Source organism: Pongo pygmaeus, chromosome 8 (assembly GCF_028885625.2).
Source record: "Pongo pygmaeus isolate AG05252 chromosome 8, NHGRI_mPonPyg2-v2.0_pri, whole genome shotgun sequence".
Taxonomy (NCBI): domain Eukaryota; kingdom Metazoa; phylum Chordata; class Mammalia; order Primates; family Hominidae; genus Pongo; species Pongo pygmaeus.
Window position 1 is genome coordinate 75,786,486 of NC_072381.2, and position 25,773 is coordinate 75,812,258.

Sequence of the window (25,773 nt, forward strand, 5' to 3'; positions counted from 1 at the left end):
GTTGTTTTGGGAAATGAAATCGATTCCTGGTGAAGATGCTTTGAACACTGTGGAAATGACAAGAAAGGATTTAGAATGTCCTACAACACTAATTGGTAAAGCAGACACATGGTTTGAGAGGATTGACTCCAGTTTTGAAAGATGTTCTACCGCTAGTAAAAAACTCTCAAATATCTACAGGGAACTCTTTCTTGAAAGGAAGAGTCAACTGATGCAGGAGACTTCCTAGTTATCTTATATTCAGAAGCTGCTATGGCCACCCAACCTTTAGCAACCACCACCCTGATCAGTCAGCAGCCATCAACATTGAGGCAAGACCCTCCATCAGCAAAAAGGTTTTGACTTGCTGAAGGCTCATATGACTGTTAGCATTTTTTAGCAATAAATATGTTTAAATTAAGGTATGTACATTTTTTAGATATAATGCTGTTGCACACTGAAGAGACTATAGTATAGTAGAGTGCTGTTGCATACTTAAGAGGCTAAAGTATTGTGTAAACATAACTTTTATATGCATTGAGAAACCAAAAAACCCATGTGACTTGCTTTATTGCAGTATTTCTTTTACTGTGTTGGTATGGAACTGAACCCGAATATCTTTGAGGTATTCCTGTACTTGATTTTTATCTATGACATTTTCCCAACTTGTTAAGTAAAGGATGGTGGTTGTTTAAGGCCCCACATTTGAAGCATCTTACTCGAGTTTTGTGGGATATTATTTACATTTTGAATTCTCTTTTCATGTTGCCTCTGTGTCTGTCTAAACCATGCCCTAGTTCCGCTTTAACCAGCCTTTTCGGGATCTATTTCTGGCCAGGTAATTTAATCTTAAATGCTTAGTATTAAAACATACTAGTCTGTAATTAAGTGGAAGCCTCAGCAGAAGGTGAGTGGGAAAGTTTGATCTTCAGTGACTCAAAATTCCAAATTTGCTTGTGTATTGCTATATTTGTGACTAATAGCTAATGAGAAAACCAAGCTGATAGAATTCCAGTATGAAGAAAGGCCAAGGATGTGATCCCAATACAAGGAATAAATAGAATTGTTCTTTATGTAGTTGCAGAATTATTACTGTACTGACACAACAATGCAGCAGATATCATAAGTCTATTTAAGAGACATCTCAATAACAGCTCAAGTTAAAAAAAAGTTACAATAAAATGTTTAAAAATACTTATAAACATTTAAAATATATAGTGTATAGTAAAGTGTAATGAATGTGAACTCCACCACTTATGAAAACATTGTAATATATCTGACTATAAAGGTAAATAATAATATTCAATTTCAGAGTGGCTACTAAACTAGATAAAATACATATACAGAGGAATAGCATAGTTCCTGGTGTATAATAGATACTGGACAGGTAGGTAATTATTATTTAGACAAGTTTATTTTAAGCAAAAAAAATATTGGAAGCCAGTTTCATGGTAGGAATTTCAGGATATAAAGTTGCAGTGGCTCACGCCTGTAATCCTAGCACTTTGGGAGGCTGAGGTGGGCAGATCACTTGAGCCCAGAAGTTCAACATCAGCCTGGCAACATAGCACAAGCCCATCTCTATAAAAAATAGAAAAAAATTATCTGGGTGTGGTGATTTGCACCTGTAGTCCCAGCTACTCAGGAGGCTAAGGTGGGAGGATCACCTGCACCTGGGAAGGTCGAGGCTGCAGTGAGCTGTGATCATTGCACTCCAGTCTGGGTGACAGAGTGAAGACTCTGTCTTAAAACAACAAACAAGAAAATGAAACAAAAACCTACTCCCCCCAAAAACCTCATTACACCCGTGGATTACCACTGGACATCCAACACAAATAGATTACAAACCTAATTCTCATACTAGCCCTATCATTACCTAGCTATTTAATTTTGGTAAGTTTCTGACTTAGTTTCAACATTTATAAAACAAAGTGATTTCTGTTCATATTTCATAAGATTTTTTTTGTCTCTCATACTTTACTGGCCAATAAAAAGCCATAATTGAAAACCCTTCAACATCTCTGTAAAATTCTAGAAAAGGTAATTACCTAAATAGAGTGGCTTTTAGTCAAACTCCTGTCCAGACATAGGTGATGAGGCAATCTTTAGACGTTTGTTTTAGAATACTATAATTACTGCTGATAATATCATCCCTGATTTTCCCTAATATTACAGCTACTACTCCAGCATAGATTTTGATATTTTAAAAACAGAAAGGTTGTACATGTTGCCAAGTGGTAATTGACTTTTGATTCTTGGCATTCACAACATTAAGTGGATTGTATGGGTTTGTGTGCCAGAACTCAAAGCCAAAAGCAAAAGAACAGAAAATGCTGGGTATCTGAACAGTGTTGGATTTAGATTGGAGTATTCCACTTACTCTACATCCTTGCTACTCAAACTGTGGTCTGTGTACCTGCTGTGTGAGTACCACCTGGGAGCTTGTGGGTGATAGAGAATTTTAGGCCCCACCTAGACATAAATAATTAGAATCGACATTTTAACAAGCTCTTCTAGGAGATTCTTATGCAAATTAAGATTTGAGAAATAATATTCTAGGACACTTAAAAAATATGCTTTATCTGAATTATTGATGCTGAATCACAAATGGAAAATAATGAAATATGAGGAATATTAGTAGACATCATGACGATAGTTGTTCTTACAAATAATTGTTAACTTCAAATGTCTTTTCTAACCTCAAGACAGGACCAAATGTAGATTACCCATTTTCAGAAAAAAAATAATTCTTTTACAAGGTAAATGTTAGAGGAGGTTATAATTTTTTAGACAGTAAGATATTTTAAATCAGCATGTGGCATATTAAAGCTATTCATGCAAATGATGAAATACTTTCTGTAGGTAAATGTGTCATCATGACTTATAATTTATGAGTCTTTTAAAATTATTTTACAAAATAGTTCTATAGAAGTGGTGTTATTCCTCATATGATGTTATATCTTTTCAGTGAAATATTATACACTTTGCAGTTGTACAAGTTATACATATACGGATTATAGTGCATAAGTATAGTATATAACCCAACGATATAGAAATGAGCTTTGATAAGACAGTATCTTTCACAAGCTACCGCTAACTCTGATGAGAAAACCTTGATTGTAAGGAGGCCTATATAAAAATACTCAGTATTCTTTTAAAAACAAGTAATTAATTCACTAACTGATTCAGTACTTAATTATGAAGGCTTCTGAGTGTCTGGCATATGCCACATGCTGGGGGTGAGGAGAGCAGTGAATAAAAGCAGATTTATTCCTCTTCCCTGCTAGTATTGTCATATCTACTGGGGGAGAGATGCATTAATCAATTAATTACAAAAAATGAGTTTATCATTACAAGCTGTGTTAAGCATTTGTAAGTGCTTAGTTTGGGAAGGCTTTCTGGCAGAAGTGGCATTGGAATTGAGATTGGAAGAATGAATAGGAAATAACCAGGATAAGAATATAGGAGGCAAAGAACGGGAAAATAATTCCAAATTGAGGGATCAGTATGACCAGAGCCCTGTGGAGAAGGGAATGACATGTTTAAGTATCTGGAAAGCCATAATGGTTGGAACACAAAGAGTAAAGAGAAGAGGTGGCTTGAGATGGAGCTGGAGAGATGGTTAGGCAGAGGCCAGATCATACAGGAGCTTTAGGATGTGTTAAGGATTTGACTCCCTGTTTAAACTCCTTCAAAGGGAAGCCGTTAAGGGGTTTTAAATGGAGTTTTAAACAGAGGAGCATATTGTAAATAGAGGGGTTATGACGCAAAGATAAATTCTTATTATTTATTTGTTTATTTTACGATCACACTGGCTGTAGAGTGGGGGCTAGGACATTGGCTTGAACACTGGGAGGGTAAAAAGTAACAGGTAGGCCAATTAGGGAATAATGAGAGTAGTTTAAGCAATAAAGAATTAAGGTAATGGTGATGGTAAAGGTAAAAGTGAATGGATTCTAGAAGTAAATAAGAGGTTTTGATGTACAATTGGAGGGATAAGCAGGTGTTCGGGCAACTTCTAGATTTTGGGCTTATGGCACTTCACGGCTGACAGTGAGGGGATCCACGTTTTGGTGGGAAGGTCATGAGTTTGGTTTTGACATGAAGATATTCTTTGGTCCAAATCCTGTTAGGATGATCAAAATATGTGGTTGGAATGACCAATCCTGTATCCTAAGATGAGAATAATATACTCATATAATAAGATTAGTTATGGCATACCACAAAAATATAATTACCAGTAATTAATGAGGCCATTGAAAGCATTCAGTAAAATGATGTTTATAGGCTACTTAGTCCAGGCCTTGGCACATTGTAAGTAAACCATTAACATTTGATATTATTGTTGTTTATATTATTGATACTCTTTAGCGTTTGTCTCTCATATTCTCTGCAACATATTGGCTACACCTTTACTTGTTAATTGAGAAATGATTTTTTTGAGACAGAATCTCGTTCTGTCGCCCAGGCTGTAGTGCAGTGGTGCAATCTCGGCTCACTGTTATCTCAGCTCACTGAAACCTCTGCCTCAAGCAATTCTCCTGCCTCAGTCTCCCGAGTAGCTGGGATTACAGATGTGCACCACCACACCTGGGTAGTTTTTGTATTTTTTAGTAGAGACAGGGTTTCACTATGTTGACCAGGCTGGTCTCGAACTCCTGACCTCAGGTGATCCACCCGCCTGGGCGCCCCAAAGTGCTGGCATTACAATCATGAGCCACCACACCCAGCCAGAAATAATATTTTTATCTGTTAGCTTTCTTTAACTTGAGTATTTTCAGTCTATAGAGTCATAGTCCTGGAGATAGGGAATTTTCTTTTCATTGAGACACCTCCTAATTGAGGCACAAGGTTTAAAAAGAACACCCCGTTATGCCTTGCGTGTCGTCTGTGTCAATTTTAATATATTTTCCCTTCACTCCTCCATCAGCAATTGCTCAGAGAGAGTACTGTTGAGCTAACATTCAGCATCCTGCCCTACCTGAACACTGATTTCTTAAATACGTACTTTTCTACGGATGATACTCAAATAGATCCTATCTTGCTGCCCTTAGCTCCCGAATGCCCCTTGCCCATGCGGGGGAGTGCTGGTGCTCAGGCGCTTCTGCACTTCTGTTTGTTAAATATTTTGAATATCACTATCCCCACCTCACATTACTATTTAACTACTTCATACACAATATCCGCCTATACTCACATGGAAAATATTCTATTAATTATAGTACCTAGAACCCACAAGAATCAATATCTTCTGTTCTTCCACAAGTTATTATATATAAAAAAAGATCTTGGTCAAATGGAGTATATGTGTACATTGATTTAGCAGCAGTAACAGTAATTTCATGAATTTGGTAAATTTTCATGAATTTAGATGTCATTAATTTATACATCTTGGCTTTCATTTCTTTTGATAAGAACAAAGGTGGCCGGGCGCAGTGGCTCACACCTGTAATCCCAGCACTTTGGGAGGCTGAGGGGGGTGGATTATCTGAGGTCAGGAATTCAAGACCAGCCTGGCCAACATGGTGAAACCCTGTCTCTACCAAAAATATAAAAATTAGCTGGGCGTGGTGATGCATGCCTGTAATCCCTGCTACTCAGGAGGCTGAGTCAGGAGAAGCACTTGAACCCAGGAGGCAGAGGTTGCAGTGAGCCAAGATCGCACCACTGCACTTCAGCCTCAGTGACAAGAGTGAGACTTAAAAAACAACAACAAAAACAAAACAAAACAACAAAAAAACACAAAGGTTTAATAAGCAGATAAATAGAGCAAAAATATGTTTTATTTATAAAATGGCAGGAGAAAAATATTTTTTCATGTACTTGTAACACTTGTAGCAATGCACTTGTTATTAACAAAAGATTTTACTAAATTAAAACCATGCTTATTAGACATGATTCTTCCTATTTAATAAAGTGCCTTAAAAAATCCATCAAGTACCTATCTCTCAATCTGCAACTATTCTGGATCCCCAAATGTCATGTCTGTGGTTGTATAATCTAGATTCTCACCAGATTGACTGGCACCCCCTTAAACCATATGCAAGAAAGTCAAGTTTCATTTTATAATGTATATGAGTGAGTGTGAAAGGGTCCTGAGTAAACTATTTGAGCCTGTTCCTTCAGTGCTCGCCAGTATGGTTCTTCAACGCAGTACTTGTATTTCTCTGTTCTTTCTTTTTAACCTGTAATGTTCTTGCTGCATAACGTTAAATCTGTATTTTATGTCCTATGATTTCTAGCTAGCTCATTTAGCTCCGTTTCCCTGAGGTTGATGGAAGGAGGAGTTAATATCCTCAGCTTTCTAACAGCAGACATTGAAAAAGATCACGCTTGTCTCAAATGTTACTGGCTCTCTGAGCCACACTGCAAGAAATATTACAGGCAACAGATAGTTTCATTTTCAATTTAGACACCCATTATTTGATGTTTACAGGCCATTCCTAATTCTGAGTCCAGAATTTATGGTTTGTTCTGGCGATTATCATCACAGCAATCTCCTGCAACTGGGCTGTGCTTCATCGGGAGCTTTGTGCTGCTGTATCAGTCCTCCCTGGCGCCTGGAACTGATATATAGCACCCTGTCCAAATCACCCTGCTCAGAGAGGCTTAGTTTATGGCTCTCCAAATGCCCATCTTTTCTGATGGGTACGTCAGTTTGCACCCACTCAGTGAGGGGGGAACGTTGACCCTTGGGAAGGAGGGTGGTGGTCATTAAACAAATAAAAGTCTCACACTTAAGATTCTGAACCCCTCTGAATCAAACTAGATGATATCATTGATGAAGTTAAATTTACTGAGTTTTGTTTGGTGCTAATTAATAATGAAACATAGATGTTTCCTAATTTGACTTGTAAACCTAAGATGAAGAACAGCATATATATTTATTGAAAACACAGTAAAATAGTGGGAGTAACTGCTTTGGATACATAAGTGCATTTCAAATGGTTATTTTATAGATTCTTTTTGCATAGACAGTATTTAGTTTTGTCTCTCAGATACCTGGGTGTTCTCCAGGCTCTGTTCGATAACATTAATTAAAGCTTACTGAATTACTTTAGAAATCTCTCCACATTGATTGTAGAAGAATCACTCACTAAATCTGCATTTTTGCAAGGATGTGGTGAAACATGTATCTATTATAAGTCCTGTAACCAGAATGATACTTCATTTTAAATCTTGCTGGTTGAAATGAAAACAAGAATATCTTTTGCTACCAATTCCTACCTACTTTTGTGCTTTAGTTGTGGCTTGTCACTTGCCTCTCCTCCCCTTCGAACTACAGGAACTAGAACTGACAAAACTAGACGAGGGGATAGGTCTTGGTCATAAAAGGGCTTGCTACTCCTTCCTCCCTACATTAAAGATAACTTACTTAGCACTTCCTGGAGAGGAGAGAGAGACAGAGGCAGAAGGAGAAAGAGAAAAGCCTAATAGAGATAAGGCTGTGAATAAGTCGTCTCCAACTTCTGTCCAACTTCACCCCCTAAGTAAGTTGTGCTACCCAGACAGACCAGCGAACCAGGGGGTATTCCTCTAATAATATTTTCTCTTAGGGAGTAAAATAAAAATGCTCTTTCCTGTAGGGAAATACCACCAAGAGGGAATGAACATCACCAATAGTAACATTTAGTACATAGTGATCAGATCTGATCGAGACGTCAACACATCTGTTTCTACACGCCATCTTACGGAAAAGGAAACTGAGACCCACAGAAACTGTGTGATTTGCTTAAGTTCACACATCTAGGAAGTGGAAAAGTTAGGAATGGGAATCGCCTCTCCTCTGACTCACTAAATAGAGGTTTTTATTTTTTCTCCACATCAGTATTTTGCAGGAAAAAAGGAACTTAGAAAGATGTACTTGGAATTAGTCTTAGGAATATCACTTTGAATAGAGAAGGATTTTCTTTGAAGTTGCATTGTGAATTTTAAATTTGCATCATCCTGTGATCAGGGCTCTGAGTGAGTCTGAGACAGCGCTGTAGAGCTGGACTTTGCCCTTAGGTCGTCCTCCTTTTCATGCCCTTCTTTCCACTTAACTGACTTGAACACCACTCTCAGGCCTGCCCTCTGAGAATGGTCAATATTCTACATATTTCTTAACAAACTCTCTTCTTTCTACTATATTTTCCCCCAATAATGCATATTTCATATGTGGGATGTTTCCAAGGTAGCTTTTGGAATTTAAAACTAAAATAACTAAGATGTTTAAAAAACAGGTAAAATGAAGCTATTATATTTTTGTTTCTTGTCCCGTTGATTTTATACAGTTAGGTAAATTATTCCCTTCATCCTGGCTGAAAAGTCAATCAATGCCCAAACTTTTCTAGTTACCTTCAGTCTTTTGTGCCAATCCCTCTCTTCTAATCAATAACTAGAATATAACTGTCAAAACTTATACCTTGATTTAAATTGGGCTGATTTTCCACAGCTTAGACCTATTGTAGGTAGGAAACCAGCAGTTGAAAGAGAACTTAATTGCTTTTTCATTATTTTTCTCCCCTTTTCCGTGGTAGAAGCAAGAGGAGGAAGGAGAGGTGAAGGGAACATAAAAGTTATTTCTAGCTCTCAGGTTGCTGAAGGCTGACTTGTCCAATAAACTTGCTATATCAGTTAGGGTCCCAGCAAGAGAAAAAAAAACAGTGCCCCAAGCTGGTAATTTGAGGAGAGTATATTAAAGGGCCTATTTATATAGTTATGAACAAGGCTTGAGGGACTCAATAAGGGATAGAGCAAGACCCTAGGCCTGCAACTACAGGGAGCTCTGCCCACTCCCAGGCCTGTAGGATCAAGGGGAGGGAGTGGGTCATAGAACAAGACAGGGTGGCTGTAGGAAGAAGGCTTCTGACAGGAGTTGTGGTCTTCAGTAGACAGACACAACCAACTTACAGCAACTACCTGGAATGGCAACAAGAAAATAAATCTTTCAACCCCACTCTCCTCCCTGCCTATCCCTTGCTTTGCACAAACTCACCTGAAAACCTGGAACAATCTTTGTGATATCTGGGGGTTGGGGGCAGAGAGTGTGCTGAAAAAAGGTGATGAGTGGATCCAAAGGGGCAAATGGAAAAAATCTGGCACAGATAAAATATTAGCCAGGATTCTCCAGAGAAACAGAACCGATAGGATACATATATACATATATAAGAGGAGATTTATTATGGGAATTGGCTTACATGATTATAAAGGTGAGGAAGTATCATGATCCGCTGTATGCAAGCTGGAGAACTCAGGAAGCCGATGGTATAATTCAGTCCCCATCTGAGGGCCAGAGAACCAGGGGAGCCAATGGTGTAACTCCCAGTCCAAGGCCAAAGGCTTAATACAAGGCCAGGGGGTGAGGGAGGGTGCTGGCATAAGTCCTGATGTCTGAAAGCCTGAGAACCAGGAGAGCTCTGAGGGCAGGAGAAGAGGCATGTCACAGCTGGAGAAGAGAGAGCAAAATTGTCCTTCCTCTGTCTTTTTGTTCTATCCAGCCCCTCAACAGATTAGATGATGCCTGTTCATCTTGGTGGAGGCATTTTATTCTTTACTGGGTCTACTTATCCAGATGCGAATTTTATTCTGAAAACAGCTACAGAAATACCCAGAAATAATGTTTTACCAGTTACCTAGGTATCTTTTAACCCAATCAAGTTGATGTCACAGGTGATTTTGAGGGTTCCTTGGAGGTCTGCATCTGACCTGCAGTTCACTTAATGTGAGTGATATCTTCTTCTGTAGCTGACTGCTTATTTATGAAATCCAGATGTTTCTATAACTCCTTGTAGCTTTTCTCTATTTTACTGATCTAGGCAATAGCCTTGGACAAAACAAACAAACAAAAACAAGATGACCCCAGACCAGCTCTCTTTAGCATAGGGCCTGTATCTGGATCATGAAAAATGCTCAAATATTGGAATTCATTCACCTCTCTTTCTGCTTATTCATCAGCAAGCAGCCAACCTCCTTTCACTAGTTGGATTTCTTGGGAGAGAGTTCACAAGTGCCCACTGAATCTCAGCTGCCAGGGACTTTGCTTTTAAATGTTCCATTGAAGTCTCTCTTTCTAGACTATGGAGTGAGAAAGTAGGGAGGAGAATGGGAATTCCAGATTCTTTGTATAAATCCTCTCCAATAAACCTTCCCTAATCTCCACACGTTTTGACCTTTATACATTTATTATGGATGTGAGGTTTTATTCAGAGCCAAGTAGTGGTTTTTGATTATTTCTTTTGAAAATCATTATCTTGGTCTGGCACAGAAATGAGGAATGCCCTATATGTATTTAGTTAAAGCTAAAGTTTTTTAATGAAATAAAGAAGAATGGAAATTTTCAAATATTAGATGGAGATTTTCAAATATTAGAATCTGGCAATGGAAGAAAAAAGGGAGAGACTATCTTTGAGTAGAAGCCACTGGTGCCTCTCAAGTAATGCCATATAGATCTGTGTTTCTTCTGACAGTATATAAGTTAGATCCTGTTTATGAGATTTTTAAAAATTTAAGATGTCTGCACAAATCAAGTTTTATAACAAATAATATTTTCAATAGGCTAAAAGGACTTGCTATAAAAGAATATATTTATGCATCCTATTGTAAAGAAAATTATTACGTATTAATTTATCTTGAAGGAAAAATTTTTATATGCCAAGTTTCTTTAAAGTGGAGGCTTTAATTTAACTTTCTCGCATGCTTTAGAATATGAAACTCTTCACGTTATGAACCTTGAAAGTGCTAATTGAGGAAAGAAATGATAGAAAATATTTATGTTAATCAGCAAAGAATACATCAATTGTATTCTTATGTTATGGTGTTAAAAATAAACATGTCTGCAAGACACAGATTACAGTTCACAGTGAAAGTGAAAACAATAACCAGAATCGTGGAAGTCTATCTGTTCTAAGTTTCATAGACTTTCCATAGCCATATGTAAAGGCTATGGAAATACTTTGACAGTCTATTATTCAAACGCCATAAAGCCCACTGTTGGCTGAAGTTTGACATACTGAGTATTATTAAACTATGAAAACCTGGCTTGGGAAACAGAGTAGGAATTAGACTTAAGATACTGGAGGAATGGCAGACAATAAAATTGCCAGAAAACAGTGATTCTATTTAAAAGCGGGAAAATAATTTATTTGGTCTATGTGTATAATGCTATATCATTGCTTATTAGACTCTGGTAGTGGTTTTGAGTATTGTAGACAAAGTCGTTGCCATATGAGCTCACAGGAGCTCACAGTATAATCGACAGCATAAAATATTGCATTTCTCCACGTTCGTACAGACGCTTTTATATTAGCATCACAGCTGCTTTCTTCAGGGGTAGGCACTTTTCTAAAGCTGGCTGCTGGATCAGGCATCACAAAACCAAAAGGGTTTCTAGAATGAGTCAGATCTTACTCCAGATCCTCTGATGGTGACTCAGTAAAAAAGTTTTGGAATTAAAATATCAGTAAAGACATAATGTGCAATTTAATCATTAATAGATATTGGAGGATTTATGAACTTCGGCCTAGATATCTATATTTCAGATATATGATTGACTCTTCATGGAAACACCTTTAAAAGAGAAAGTCATAGTTTATATTGATACCTGTGAGTAACATCTCCAGAAAAATGATTTGATTTTCTTTTTGTAGTGCAAACCCATGAATGTTTACTTCATGTTTGGTGAATATCGGTTAAAATTCTGTATTCTGGCATGAGTATCTCTGGTCTGAGAACACAGGCAACAAGCTGGAGTGTAGTGTTCTCAGTACTTAATTAGTTGTTTAGTAGACTAGACACCAACAGAGAACTCTAATGCAACACACTATTAGAGTTCAGAGGAACCCTAAAGATCATTTAGTGTAATGGCCTCCTTTTATACATGCTAAGGACATTTGAGACTGAGGACAAGAGAGGTGATTCATCCTAGTTAAGGTCAACCAGAGAGCTTATTTTAGAAACCCCATATTCTGATTCACAGGTTAGATTTTTATCCTTATACCAAGTTTATATTGTACTACTTATAGGTAATAATAACAGCAGTCTTTGAATAAAAACACTGATTTAATAAAATATTTGATAACTAATAGGATGGATATTATTTTTGTTAAAACTACAAACACTGAATGTATTAATAATATAGCTTGAATATTACTTATTAGTAGAAGTATGGTTAACCATTCTTCATTTATTCATTTTACCCACATCCATTAATTGAGTTTCAGGTATTGTAGTAGATACAAATGACAGATTTAAGAAGTGTCAGTGTAAAAGATGAGGCAGAGTATAAATAAAAGATAACAAAAAGTCTCACAGATATAGTGGAAATATATAAAGAGATTAATGAAAAAACAAATGAGATGATTTGTAATTTTTAATTTTTATAGCAAAATTGAGGAGAGTCAGAAAAGATGATACAGAGAATGAGACAATTGAGCTGAGTCTCAGATTATGAATTAAGAATTTTCCTGTTGAACAAGAAGAGGTGGGGGCATTCCAGGACAAGGTTGGTGTTTGAAAACGCACAGGGAAATCAGCCAGTTGGTTTAGTTCAAGAAACCCAAGTGTGACATTGGTAACACCAATGATATGTCTAATAATAACTGCTAACATTTCTTGAGCCCTTACTATTTGCCAGCTTTGTATACCCTTTATCCTTTTATTCCTTACAACAACTTTGTAATATAGTTTTTATATTATCTCCATTTTATAGGCAAAGAAACTAAGACTTTGAGGATTAAGTCACTTGTTCAAAGACATAAAGCTGTCAGGTGATGGAGCTGATTTGAATACAATTTCAACTGGCTTCACAAACTTATATTCTGCTCATTATATTTTATAAATACTTTTATAAAGCTTACATAACAGATATATTGGGTTTAAGTTACGGTGGCTTCAAGTTGTCATGGTATGGTGGCTTAAGTCTGAGATGGGACACAGCTCTACCTGACACACAATTTACTGTGTGTCCTCCAGAGGCAGGACATTTAAATTTACTGAACCTCAGTGTCTTCACATACAAACGTGTGTAGAGTTATTGTGAACAGCAGTTGAGACAGTATGTGTAAAGTACTTATTATATGTGGTAGACATTTGACACAATGTTGTTTCCCCCTCACTGATTTCCAGACCTACCCCAGCAGGCATCTACATGGGGATGGCATCTTACTTTCCCAAACAATACAAAAGTTCAAGACATTTGTAGTCTTCATCCTACTTCCTCTGTTAGCTAAATCATTCTATTCTTATATGGTTAATTTTTAAAAACCTCATTTCAAAACTCAGAGTTAATTTTTGGCTTGTTTTAGTTGTATTTTCACATTATAGACCTTATTTCCGAAAGATCATTTAGCATGCCCCATCAGGTGTCTTCCTGACATGCCATTCAGTACAGTGGTATTCTAGAAGGAGAGATTTCATTTTTCTTTCTTATGCTTGTCTGTTTGTGTGTCTTTCATGCCTGAAAAATGTGGACTAGAATCCGTGTCTGTGCTATGTGCTAAGCATAAACTATTTTTCAAGCAATTTCTTTAGAGAAGAACTAAGTTTAAGGGTATCATATTTCATCTTTTACCACGAAATAAAGATTTCCCATTAAAAGGAAAATGCATCATTTTAAAAGGTGGAATAAAATGCCACACATTTACAAGACAAAAATAAAACATAACAACAACAACAACAACAAACAACAAAAAACATTTTCCTGCTGTTTGAATTCCACACAGGGCTCCTCTGTACTGATTTTCATTCGACTGTGAATTAGATAAATTTTTATTTGCTTTAAACCTCATCTCTTAGTGTTTGAGGCTTCATAGTTTATAGAGTGAGCATCATGGCCTCCCTATTTCAAACGTCTCCTTTTATTTTCAGCTTCATATTACACATACATGTTTTGGCATATTTTCTTTTTTTTTTTTTTTTTCTTTTATTATTATTATTATTATTATTATTATTATACTTTAGGTTTTATGGTACATGTGCGCAATGTGCAGGTAAGTTACATATGTATACATGTGCCATGCTGGTGCGCTGCACCCACCAACTCGTCATCTAGCATTAGGTATATCTCCCAATGCTATCCCTCCCCCCTCCCCCCACCCTGGCTGTTTATGCAAGAAATTGTGCAATAAAAGTAACATATTATTCTATAATTCTTCCTTTTAGAGAACATGGCCCTTTCATAGAATTTTAAAGTTGGAAAGGAATATAGAAACAATTTGGGGCAAACATTCATTTTATGGGTTTGGAAATTAAGGCCCAGAAACGTAATGGGATCTGCCAAAACCTTATCCAGTCTTCCATTTCTCTATGTATTTAACAAATAACTGTTGAGCCCCTACTATGTGCAAAGCACTGTGCTAGATCCTTTGAGGGACAAAATATATGTAAGAGATTTTTATATTTCAAGGATCATACCATCTAGTGAGAAAGACACATTCAGGTAAGTAATTAAGTATAGGACAGATACTAATGAAATGAGCTCTTTATGAGCCCTTCAGCAGTTCCCAGACTGAAATCATCCTTGTGTTGACCTGGCTTTCTCTTTGAAATGACAATTTCAGTTCACAGCTCCATCATCTAGCCAGTTGTCACTGCTGGAAACCAGGACATCAGCCTAGATTGTTCTCTTTCCTTCACCTGCCAGCATCTGCCAGTCATCCTCCTACCCAGGTTACTCATACAGAGTCCTTAAGTCTGTTGTTTTTCTTTATCCTGCCTGCCATTGCATTAGTTTCAACACTGTTCATCTCTCTGTGGACTATTACTGTGACCATTTAATGCTTCTATTTCTGTTTGTCATCTCCTCAAATCCATTGTGCAGACTCCACAGCCAGTTTGATATAATGGACTGATTGTATCATTCATTTCCTTAACTTCTATGACTCCCAGTTGTCTATAGGGTTAACCTCATTTCTTGGCATAGCAAAGACCTCCAGGATCAGGCCTCTCCTAACACTTTTACTAATAACCAAATAATCTTTAAGGACCTTTACCTTTGCTCAGGCTATACCTGTCCCTGATAAGCTTTTTCTCTTCTCTTCACCTGGCTGACTTTTATATATCCTTTAATACTCAATTGTTACCTACTCAAGAATCCTTCCTTCATCATTAATGAGAGTGCTGCTCTCATCAATCCATGTGTTATCCTAGGTACCTCTATAAACTACTGTGTTTATGTCTATCACTAGATTTGTGCACCTGAAAGGCAGCGACTAGTTCTTAGTATGGTGTCCAGCATATAGTAGATGATAAAGATTTGTTGACTATGTTGAACTATTTATTAAACCAACTGTTATAAAAGAAGTATAAGAACTATAAGAAAGTATCATGGAAGAGAGTCATTAATTGCAAATGAGAAGATCAACAAAGGCTCTATGTAAAATTTAGTAACTGAGTTATACCTTGAAAGAGGTCCATAACCAGGCCAGGTGCAGTGGCTCATGCCTGTAATCCCAGCACTTTGGGAGGCCAAGGCAGGCGGATCACCTGAGGTCAGGAGTTCAAGACCAGCTTGGCCAACATGGTGAAAACCCATCTCTACTAAAAGTACAAAAAAAAATAAGCCAGGCATGGTGGTGGGCACCTGTAATCCCAGCTACTCAGGAGGCTAAGGCAGGAGAATCACTTGAACCCAGGAGGCATAGGTTGCAGTGAGCCAAGATGGCACCACTGCACTCTAGCCTGGGCAACAGAACAAAACATTTGGAAAGAAAGAAAGAGAAAGAAAAGAAAGAAAATAAAGAAGGAAGGAAGGAAGGAGTCCATAACAAGAAAAGTAAGAGACAAGAAATGAAAAGAGAGGTATTTATACAAGCAGAGTTCTTGAGTTGTAATCATATTGCAGAGAATAGAAAAGACCCATTAAGGTGTCTTATTAGTGGTTAAGTAAATATTGAAGTAGATTATATGAGGCTTTGAACACAATGATCAAGACTTTGTTCTTAATTTCATCAGTAGGGATACAGTGAGGGGTTTTAGAGCAAAGGAGGGAACTAATTAGACCTTATGTTTCTCCACTAGGGAGTAAGCACTTTGAGGGTTGGGATTTTTTGGTTGTCTATTTCTTATTTACTATTTTATTTTATTTATTTTTATTTATATGTTTTTTGAGATGGAGTCTTGCTCTGTTGCCAGGCTGGAGTGCAGTGGCGCGATCTCGGCTCACTGCAACTTCCGCCTCCTGGGTTCAAGCAATTCTCCTGCCTCAGCCTCGCAAGTAGTTGGGATTACAGATGTGCACCACCATGCCCAGCTAATTTTTGTATGTTTAGTAGAGATGGTGTTTCACCATGTTGGCCAGGCTGGTCTTGAACTCCTGACCTCAGGTGATCCACCTGCCTTGGCCTCACAAAGTGCTGGGATTATAGGCATGAACCACCGCACTCGGCCCAGAATTTTTTTTTTTAATAAAGTCTTTCTTGGCAGTTTGTTTACAGATGAAGAATGTGACTGCTTTCCCTATACAGTGCTGACCTGTGCCATGTGAGTGTCTATCTGCCTGACACTCCACTGTAAGTGGTCCCTTTTCCATTAGCAGGGATTTGCTGACTTAATGATGGCTTCTGTCAAGGATTTCTTTAAGGAGCAGTCTCTTTTCTGAGCACTGGGGATATAGGCAGGTTCTGACTGTTATCTGCGGTTGTATTTTAATATCCTGCCCTTTCCACCTCTTGTCTCAGAACACAGAATTCACCTTTAGTCCGAGCTCATTGATGATTTGTTAAGGCTTTGAAAAAAGAAGGAATGAGGGCCTTTAAACAGGACGGGGCTATTTCTCCTTGCCTTATTTATTTTTATGCTATGCAAAAGGAATAAAGAGGCATAAAGTGGCTTGACTGAAGCCAAATAAATCTAGATAAATAGAGCAAGGATCCAATCAAAAGCAGGAGGTGAAAAAGAAGAAAGGTGATTGTGGTTGGGGATAGGGGATTGAGGGAGAAAAAAGCAAGAAGGGAGACCTTTAAACTTCCTGTCTTGATAGGGACTGTTTATTATTACCTAGACAATGAAATGTCTTTGACCCAGTGAAACATTTTAAACTAGGGTTAAGCTCTGGGTAGAAATTAGGGAATAATTTTTATAGTTCCTATTGAATTTCTTTGTGCTGTCACCTCCTGTCATCCTTTATTTAAAGTTTGGTATGCTTCTGCTGCTAGCTCTGAGAAAGCTGACATCTTTTAGTTGTTCTGATGAATCACACCACAGAAGCTAGCGGGTTTTTACAGCCAACACAACAGGAGTCTCCCATATTATTACTGATACTGTGTGTGTGTGTGTGTGTGTGTGTGTGCATGTATGTGTGTGTGTGTGTGTGTGTAGGAGGTCTCTTTGTCTGTCCCACTTCTGCCTCTTTTTTATTATCTCTGCTTTCATGAAGTGGAAAGCGATACAACCAAGAGCAAACACTGCATGAAACTAGAGAATAAGGGCTGGGTTATTTAGGCAAAATTAGAAACTGTCTGAGAGCTCATTGTGTATCTGTTTATGCCATTGTCCTATATAGTCATGAGTTAGCTCTTCATAATTCCCCACTGCTGGCATAGAGAATGCTGGGTAGGAGCTGTGAAGGTAGCCACAACTTTCATCTGTGTAATTGCTGCCATTGCTCTGATATCCAGAATGTTATTAGTGCTCATAGAAATAACCTGACCAAATCTCTCCTATTTCCCTTTTCTTACTTCTCTCTTCCCTAGACAGAGTTTCCATGGTGTACACATTCCACAATCTCTTTATAAGAAACTAAAACATGGTAAAGACTTACTGGCCTTCTACTATGTCTCCCTATAGGAGGCAGCTGGACATATGTGGTGCCAATTTTTGGCTGTCACAGTGCGCCAGATTTGGTATTGAATTTAGCAGACCTGGGTCCACGAATGCCAGATATCTTGCAGTGTATCGAATGATCTCCAATGATGGTCATTTTTCACACTTTAAATATCAGTAACACTGCTGCTGGGAAAATATAGGTTGACCTGAGGTTGAGGTAGATACCAGCAACCTGAGCTCATAGAGAACTTTAGCTGTACCTTGAGGGCTAAATGCTAAAATCTCTTCCAGAGTCTCTAGAATGACACCTTCCTGGAAAACAGTAGGCCTCTAATCAAACTATGTTGTGTTTTGAATTAAATTGTTCATTTATAATCTAGTCAACTCTGTTCAATAAGTCCTACGTAAGTTACTATCAGGAATAGAAAAAAAATTAAGATATATTTGCTAATATCAAGATTCTAACAGTATCATAAGGGGGATGCACATAAATAAAATGATTATATTGAAAAACACTCAAAATGCTGTTGGAAAAAGGAAAAGTGAGAGTTTACTTTTGAGCAGGGTTGTTGGAAGAACTCCCTGTAGAAACCAGTGAGGAGTAGATAGGACTTAAGTAGGTGTTGTTTTAGAAGATGATCTCTGAAATCAAAGGTACATTACATGTAAGAACTGGGGAGAAGAGACAGAAAATTATAGGAATATTGCTACTGTAAAGGAGAGTATATAGCAGTATGTAAGAGTAAAAAAGTAGGTTAGGACAGAGTATAGAGAGTTTTTGAATTTCTTGTTAGGGAGTCCACTGCAGGGTATGGGTTTATGTATGAGTTTAGTCATTGGGGAAAGTGTCAGACATGATTCCTCGTGGCTTATACTTGGCCTCAGTGTCCTTTTTCATTGAGTTCGTGCTGCAACCCCCTTCAGTTATCAGCTGCTTAAACTTGCCTTCCTGATTTTCAAGGTCTCCTCTCAAGAGCCCTTTTCAGTTTATTAATTTAAACAGCAGCAGTTTTCCTAGAGGTGAATCACATAATGATTTTTCCAATCTCTTTTATGTGAGATATCACTGCAAAAAGTATGATTAGATTTAATCCAGTTGTCTTGCACAAAAATAATATGTAGAAAATACCAACCAAGGTGACTCTCTATGTGCTTAATAGCCTAAAGATTTAGGTTAAGGATATAACAGAGAGCTGTTCTGCTCAAAGAATAAAAAGGTGTTGCACAAATTATCTTAAAGGGCCAAAAACAGCGTCCAGTTCTTACTTGAAACAATTTGTTCTTGGAATATTGTCAGCTAAAATTGTGGTCAACTTTTGCAAATTGTATGAATTTGCACTGCATATTTTATTTAGTGTTTAGCAAAACTCCAATATGGCTCTGCATAACTTACACAATACACCATGGAAATGACTTTAGAAACTCCCACAGAAGTTGACAAATTGGGCCTCTAATACTTTTAAGCTAATTGCATACTTAGTGATTTAAGATTTGACTTGTTAAAAATGAAGATCAGAGTTTCATGAAGATAATGCTCTGCCTACTGTCACAATGAATACAACCTAACTCCGTATCGGAAATATTACAGAAGCATAAAGATGAAAATAATGTTAGCTTTAATCACCATTCTACTTAGTCTTAAGTGAAATGCTCATGAATCATATGTAATATAGCAGTTTTGAAACCTATTCTTGAATTTCAAGCTGTTATTTTCAGGAAATTTAGGAAGCAAATTGCTAAGTGATAAAGATTAATTGATACCGTTGCTTATGTCATTTTTTCTTCTTTGCAGGCTGGAAAAAAAGAAAGGAGTAATACCCTGAATATTGCTTTAGACAACATGTGTAAGAAGACAAGAGACCTTCGCAGACAGGTGAGGGAAGAGAGAGAGATATGGAGTCAGAAACATAGGGGCTAAATGAAACTGTTATTCATTGCAGGCATATTTATTTCTTGTTTTGTTCCTTTCAAATTAATTTAGAATAGTAAAAAGAAGAATAAATATATACTTTCCACATTTATATATTCATACCTCAAATGTTTTTTGTGGCAAACACAAAGCAGAGAAAGAATGTGTGCCTTATCAGACAGAATTACATTCAAATTCTGGTTCTGTCCTCGTCTGTTGTGAGATCTTGGGCACATATTTCAGCTCTCTGAGCTTCTTTGAACCTATAAAATGAAATTAATAATATGCAATAGGGCTGTGAGGAATCAATAAATTGCATGTAAGTGCCTGACCCATAGCAAGTTTTTAGGGAATGTTGATCAATTGATTCTATTACATCAGAGTTCATCATCCAAATGCTTAAATCCAAATGCTTAACTAGTAAGTAATTCAGAGACCCTACCCATTCCTCCTTCCATTTTTTTTCATGATACTTCAAAAATTAGTTTTTGTAAAAGTTAAGGCTTCTTTTTAACCTTAAGTCATCAGGAACATGGGATTAGAAAGAATTTCATTAAACAATTTATAAGTCTAGATTTATGCCACAAGTTAAACATTTTTCCAGAAATAAGAAGATTTAGCTATTTTCAAAGACATTTGCTCTTCATTCCTTTCCTCTGTTCAATAACCAGAGTTCTTTCTCATGTAGAACTTTAACTTAGTCATCATTAACTCATCAAAAGGGAGAAAAAGCTTTTCAACTATGAGCTTTTAAAGCAATATATTATCGTAGTTTAATGGCAAGATTTAGTAAAATGGCTAAGCAATCTTTTAATTTGGACATAGATTTGGAAATGGAATAAATAGAGATCTCCAGCCAGTTAATAATAGCTGCGTAAAAACATAATGTTCAAGTCTGTGAAAATCTCAGTTTCTCAACTTTGTGCCCTTAATGTGAATTCTGTTTCTACCATTAACACTTGTAATCATGGAATGTAAGAGTCAGAAGGAACTTAGCACAACTTGTCTTACGATGCAAATGAGAAAGCAGGCCAGTGTGGTGAGGTGACCTGCCTAAGAGGATGGGGCACTGAGTCAGAACCTGTACCAGGACTCAGAAATTTATATCCTCAGAACCATCCTCCCCTTTCGTGGAATGATCCCTACTCTCCATCGTCTTCAGGATTTCTACCCCATCTGCTTCACCTAGGACTCAGAAAAGTTGTTTCTATGAGCTCTCAATGATTGTGTCTCTCGTTCGTGTCTTTTCCCTCTATATTGCCTTCAACAACATTATGCATAAAGAGCTAATCTACATTTATACTTCTAAAGGTTTTAGAATTATTATTTTTCTAAATAAAGTCAAGAAAATGCAATTACTTGTGTGTGGAATTACCAGATTTAGCAAATAAAAGCACAAGGCACCCAGTTAAATTTGAATTTCAGATGAACAACAAACATGGTTTAGTATAATTATGTCCCAAATATTGTATGGTACATACTTATATTTGAAAAGTTGTTAATCTGAAATTCAAATGTAACTGAGCATCTTGTATTTTATATTGCAATCCTACTTGTATTTCCACATCACTACCATCAGTGAGATATAGAAATAGCAGTGGGGATTACTAATACTGTTCTTCATAGTAAAAAGATACTCCCATCTTGTAGAAAACTGCTGTGCTCTGAAGGTATTAACATGCTGTATGGTTTCACAGGTTAACATCTCCATTGTTTCAATTTTCTATCAGTGTTTAACAAACCACCACAAACAATAGCAACCATATTTGCATCTCACGATGTCTTGGGTTGGCTGGGTGTCAGCAGGGCCATTTTCCGTACTGTTTTCACTTGTGGTTTTCCACATAGTGGCAGTCAAATGGCAACTGTGGCTAGATTTGGGACTTGATGTTTGGAACGTCAGTGCTTCTTCCTGTTCCCTCTCTCGATATGGTGCCTAATGTTTTAGGGCCCCTCCATGTGGCTTCAATCTCTAGCAGGGTAGCCTAGGTCTCTTTCATGCTGTTTCAAGTTGCCAAGAAAAGGGAGATGGAAGCTGACAATCATTCTTAATGCCTTAGCTCCAAAGTCAGAGAATGCTATTTCCTCTATAATCTGTAAGTCAAAAACAGTCAAAAACCCTGTCCAAGTTCAATAAGAGTAGGCAGAAGCTCTATCTGTTGTAGGAGAAGTGGTATGTGTGTACAGGAATGGATGGAATTGTTAGAAGCTGTCTTTGAACACCTCCATGATCTTCCGTTTTGATAAAGTTAGTTGCTATGATTCTTTCTCATTATCCTCACTTACCCTCCCCCTAGTACTTTATTTTTCATCCTGATGTTTACATTTTTGGTAGAAGTCACAGTTAATTAAAACAGCAATATAAGTTATCTCTACTTCTTATTCTTAAGAAGTTTATCCAACAGTTGTTGTAAGCATCTCACATATAGTTCTTCTCACAGGAAAGAGAAAGCACTGCCCTTAAAATGTTTTTCTTTGGAGTATTTAATGTTCATCGTTTGCTTTAGAACTGGTTTTATCTTTTAAAAAATTTTTTTTAGTAAAAAATAAGCAGAGCCCATCTTCCTGCCCATTCATCCTTATCCCCTTTCTTAACCATGGCCTTTCTATCAGTAATGCAGAAACATTTCAGCTTCAGTTCAGAGGGTGATTGGATTTCTTCCAAGAGGAATGACAGAGATTGCTTAGAAATATCTGAGGAGAAGCAAATTATAGATTTGAGGACATCAAGTTGGAATGTTCTAGGAGGCAAGAGTATTTATTTGTTTCAATCTTCTTCCTCTGTGACTTTCTTGCCTGTTTTACTAGAGAACAAAGACAAATGGTCTTGGCATGGTGTTCTAGGTTCTCTGTGATTTGGCCCTGACTTAATCCCCATTATTCTTAATGTTCCTTTTCCTTCAGCTCTCCTTCTCAGTGTTGTGTCCTCCTCATCACACCAACACGTTAACCTGTTTTCTTTTCTCTCTCTCTCTTTTTTTTTTTTTGTTTGAGACAGAGTCTCATTGTACCGCCTAGGCTGGAGTGCAGTGGTGTGATCTCGGCTCATTGCAACCTCCGCCTCCCAGGTTCAGGCGATTCTCCTGCCTCAGCCTCCTGAGTAGCTGGGATTACAGATGCACGCCACCACACCTTGCTACTTTTTTGTATTTTTAGTAGAGACAGGGTTTCACCATGTTGGCCAGGCTGGTCTCGAACTCCTGACCTCATGATCTGCCCACCTCGGCCTCCCAAAGTGCTGGGATTACAGGTGTGAGCCACCACGCCTGGCCCACATTAACCTGTTTTCTGATGAAAGAATCTACTTGTTATTTACCAGAATATGCATCACCTCCCGCTCAAATACAATTGCATCTTTGTACATATGACTTGTACAGCTTGATGCCTTCCCCATTCAGTCTCCTTACACACACCCCCAACTCATAAGCAACTAAATTCCAGAGTAGTGTAAATGCTATTGCTTCCATGAAACCTTTGCTGTTTTCACCAGCTGGAATGGACCTTTTTCTTCCTGGAACACTTACAGCATGTGCATTTCTATTACAGCATGATTATATTCTTCTATTTTTTTCTTTTGTAATGAGTTTTCTTCCCACTGCATTTTAAGTCCTTATAATAATAGTTATGACAACATCTCTCATTTACTAAATGCTTTGCAAAGCTCTCTACCAAGCATATTCATTACATTATTGATTTTTATTCCTAAAACAATAAATAATGCCATGGTATTGTTATCTTTGTCCCCCAAAATGAGTTAACATAGCAAGCTAAGTGATATGTCACCCAGCTAAGTGATAGAGACACAGTTCTAGCCCAGGTCCATCCAACCCCAGCCCATATGTGTCATCACCACACCAGGGGCTAGGGATTATGGTCTATTCACTTTCAGAACCTCCCAGTGCCTAATACACTGATTTTACCATCATATATTATTTTCTTTATTATTTGTTTTAAATGCCTTTTTAAAGTTAAATTTTCTTCTTTCTTTAGCCTCCTTTTCCATCATTCATTTGAAAACTGTATACCTATTGCAACTCTCTCAGTAAAAGGAGGAAGACTTTTTAAACATCCTTTATTAAAAAAATTTAAGCAACAAATATATCTTATTTCTATTTTACTATACATACTAAAAAATATATTTGATTTCACTAAAGGCAGGCTAAAATTTGTATTTGTGTATATTAAGAAAAAATGTCTTTTATTTCATAAATATCAAAGTAAAGATGAAGTATGTCCAATGGGATTTTGGTAAAAGCAGACAAAACAAAAACTTGATGAATTCTTTAGTTGCTGAGTTTCTGAATTGTTAGGATCATCTCTCTTCCGTGTTGCATAGTACCAGTTCACCACTCAGAAAAAAATACGTAGGCTTTTATACTTCCTGGTCATCATCCTGATCATCAAATAACATTACGTATCCAGAAGAGACAAGTTTCACTAAATGTACATAGTACATATACAGTGAAATAATTATTAGTTGATTTAATTCCAAGCTTTGAAAATCACATTTTGCTATTTGATTTAAATTAAAATGGCTTTTAATTTAAAATATTTATTAAAATTTAAATACTGTTAATTTATTAAAATTTAATACAATATTTTAATTTAAAATATTTTAGTCTAAATGTGTTTTTCTGTTTCCCTGAGGATGATTCCTTTCTGAAACACTTTCTCCCCTTTCCATTCCCCTTCCCCTCACAATTTCATTCTTTCTGTTCCTTCATTTGGTGGGGATGGTGGGGCTTTTTTAGATTTTTCACACAGGGCTTTCACTTTGGGCTCAATTGTAGAGATATATATTATTTTGAGATCCCAAACCACTTACATCAGTAGGAAACAGAAAAATTGATGTCTCAAAACCTTTTATTAAACTGTAGTGAGAAAAGATGAAAAGCACCTCAGTTTGGTTTTAACATCTTTCATGCCTGGCCACAAACAGGTATTTATTGAAAGTATGTACCTGTAATTCCTATTGGCCTCCCACTAACTTCAGATTTTAGTGCTTTGGCTTCCATTTCTATATTGGCATATTGGATTCTTCTTTAAACTTTTTGTGTATCACCCAACTGAAAGGAAGGCATTGTACCACTGGGCAGGAAAATAATATAGAAATAAATAAAATAGAGGCTACTTTGCTATTATATGTAGGTATATATGACTATACAATTTAATGAAAACAATCCCATATGAATACGTCAGAACATATAACAAAAATTGCTTAGCATAACATTCTAGTCCTTTCACATCTTGTCCCTACCTACATTTCTAGTCCTGTCTCATAATAATTCCTCTTTTACAGTGAGTATAATTCAGGGCATGGCAGAACAAAACCCGGTGATGTACAGAGCCAAGGTAGTAGAGTATAATTAGCAATGAGTAGTTTACATAAGACATTGGAGTCTCTTACTTGGTGCGTGATCAAACAACATTAATACCAGACAAAGGTACCTGTTTAGATGGGTTTTCCTGAAAGCAGTCACTAAAACTAGGACCTTAGTGCAGGTCATTTATTTAGGAGGTGATTCCTGGAAGCAAGTGTTATAGAACATGAAAAGCGAGGCAGGGAAAGAGGAAATGATATGCTATTGAGATTGCTGCTGTAGGCAATGAGAGCTTGAGGATCTCTGAGAACTAACAGAATGTTTCCCAGAATTGTCTGACTAATGGATGGAGGCTAGGAATTTTATGCAGTAGTTCCTGTCCCCATAGGTTGAGGGTTTCTCCCAGTGGTGTGGACGCTGAAGAACTTCCAGGCAGTGTTTATGCTGGGTTGAGAATTTTGCAGAGACTTGGAACAGCCCCTGAGACAGAATAACAAAGAGACACAAGGAAGGCACACAAGAAGCATGGAATGTCTTCAGAGGATGTGGAACTGTTCCCCCCAGCAAAAGCTGAAATCAGAGATAGATCCAGAGGATGAGATATAAGGCACCAAAAGTCTATAATGTAGTTCATAATAGTGAAGGTAAAGGATCAGGAACCAGCAAGTTAGACAGGGACTGGTGAGAATATTGTGGGTTGGTTGAATTAGTTACACTTTGTTTTTTGCATGGGTTAAGATGATTTCAGTGGGAGAGATACCTCCCTGCCTCTGACCATGTGCTAGCTCCTAAAGGTTTCATTCACATCCAGCTCAAGTCACT

General features: G+C 37.2%; 1 protein-coding gene across 2 annotated transcripts in view; it reads left to right on the plus strand.

The window, feature by feature from the left end:
* Positions 1-25,773, plus strand: part of CTNNA3 (catenin alpha 3) — a 1,765,907-nt gene that overhangs the window by 879,477 nt on the left and 860,657 nt on the right. For both annotated transcript variants that reach the window (XM_054435153.1, XM_054435155.1), the window contains exon 8: positions 19,514-19,594. In XM_054435153.1, coding sequence (XP_054291128.1) covers positions 19,514-19,594 — 81 coding nt within the window. The remainder of the gene's footprint in view (positions 1-19,513; positions 19,595-25,773) is intronic.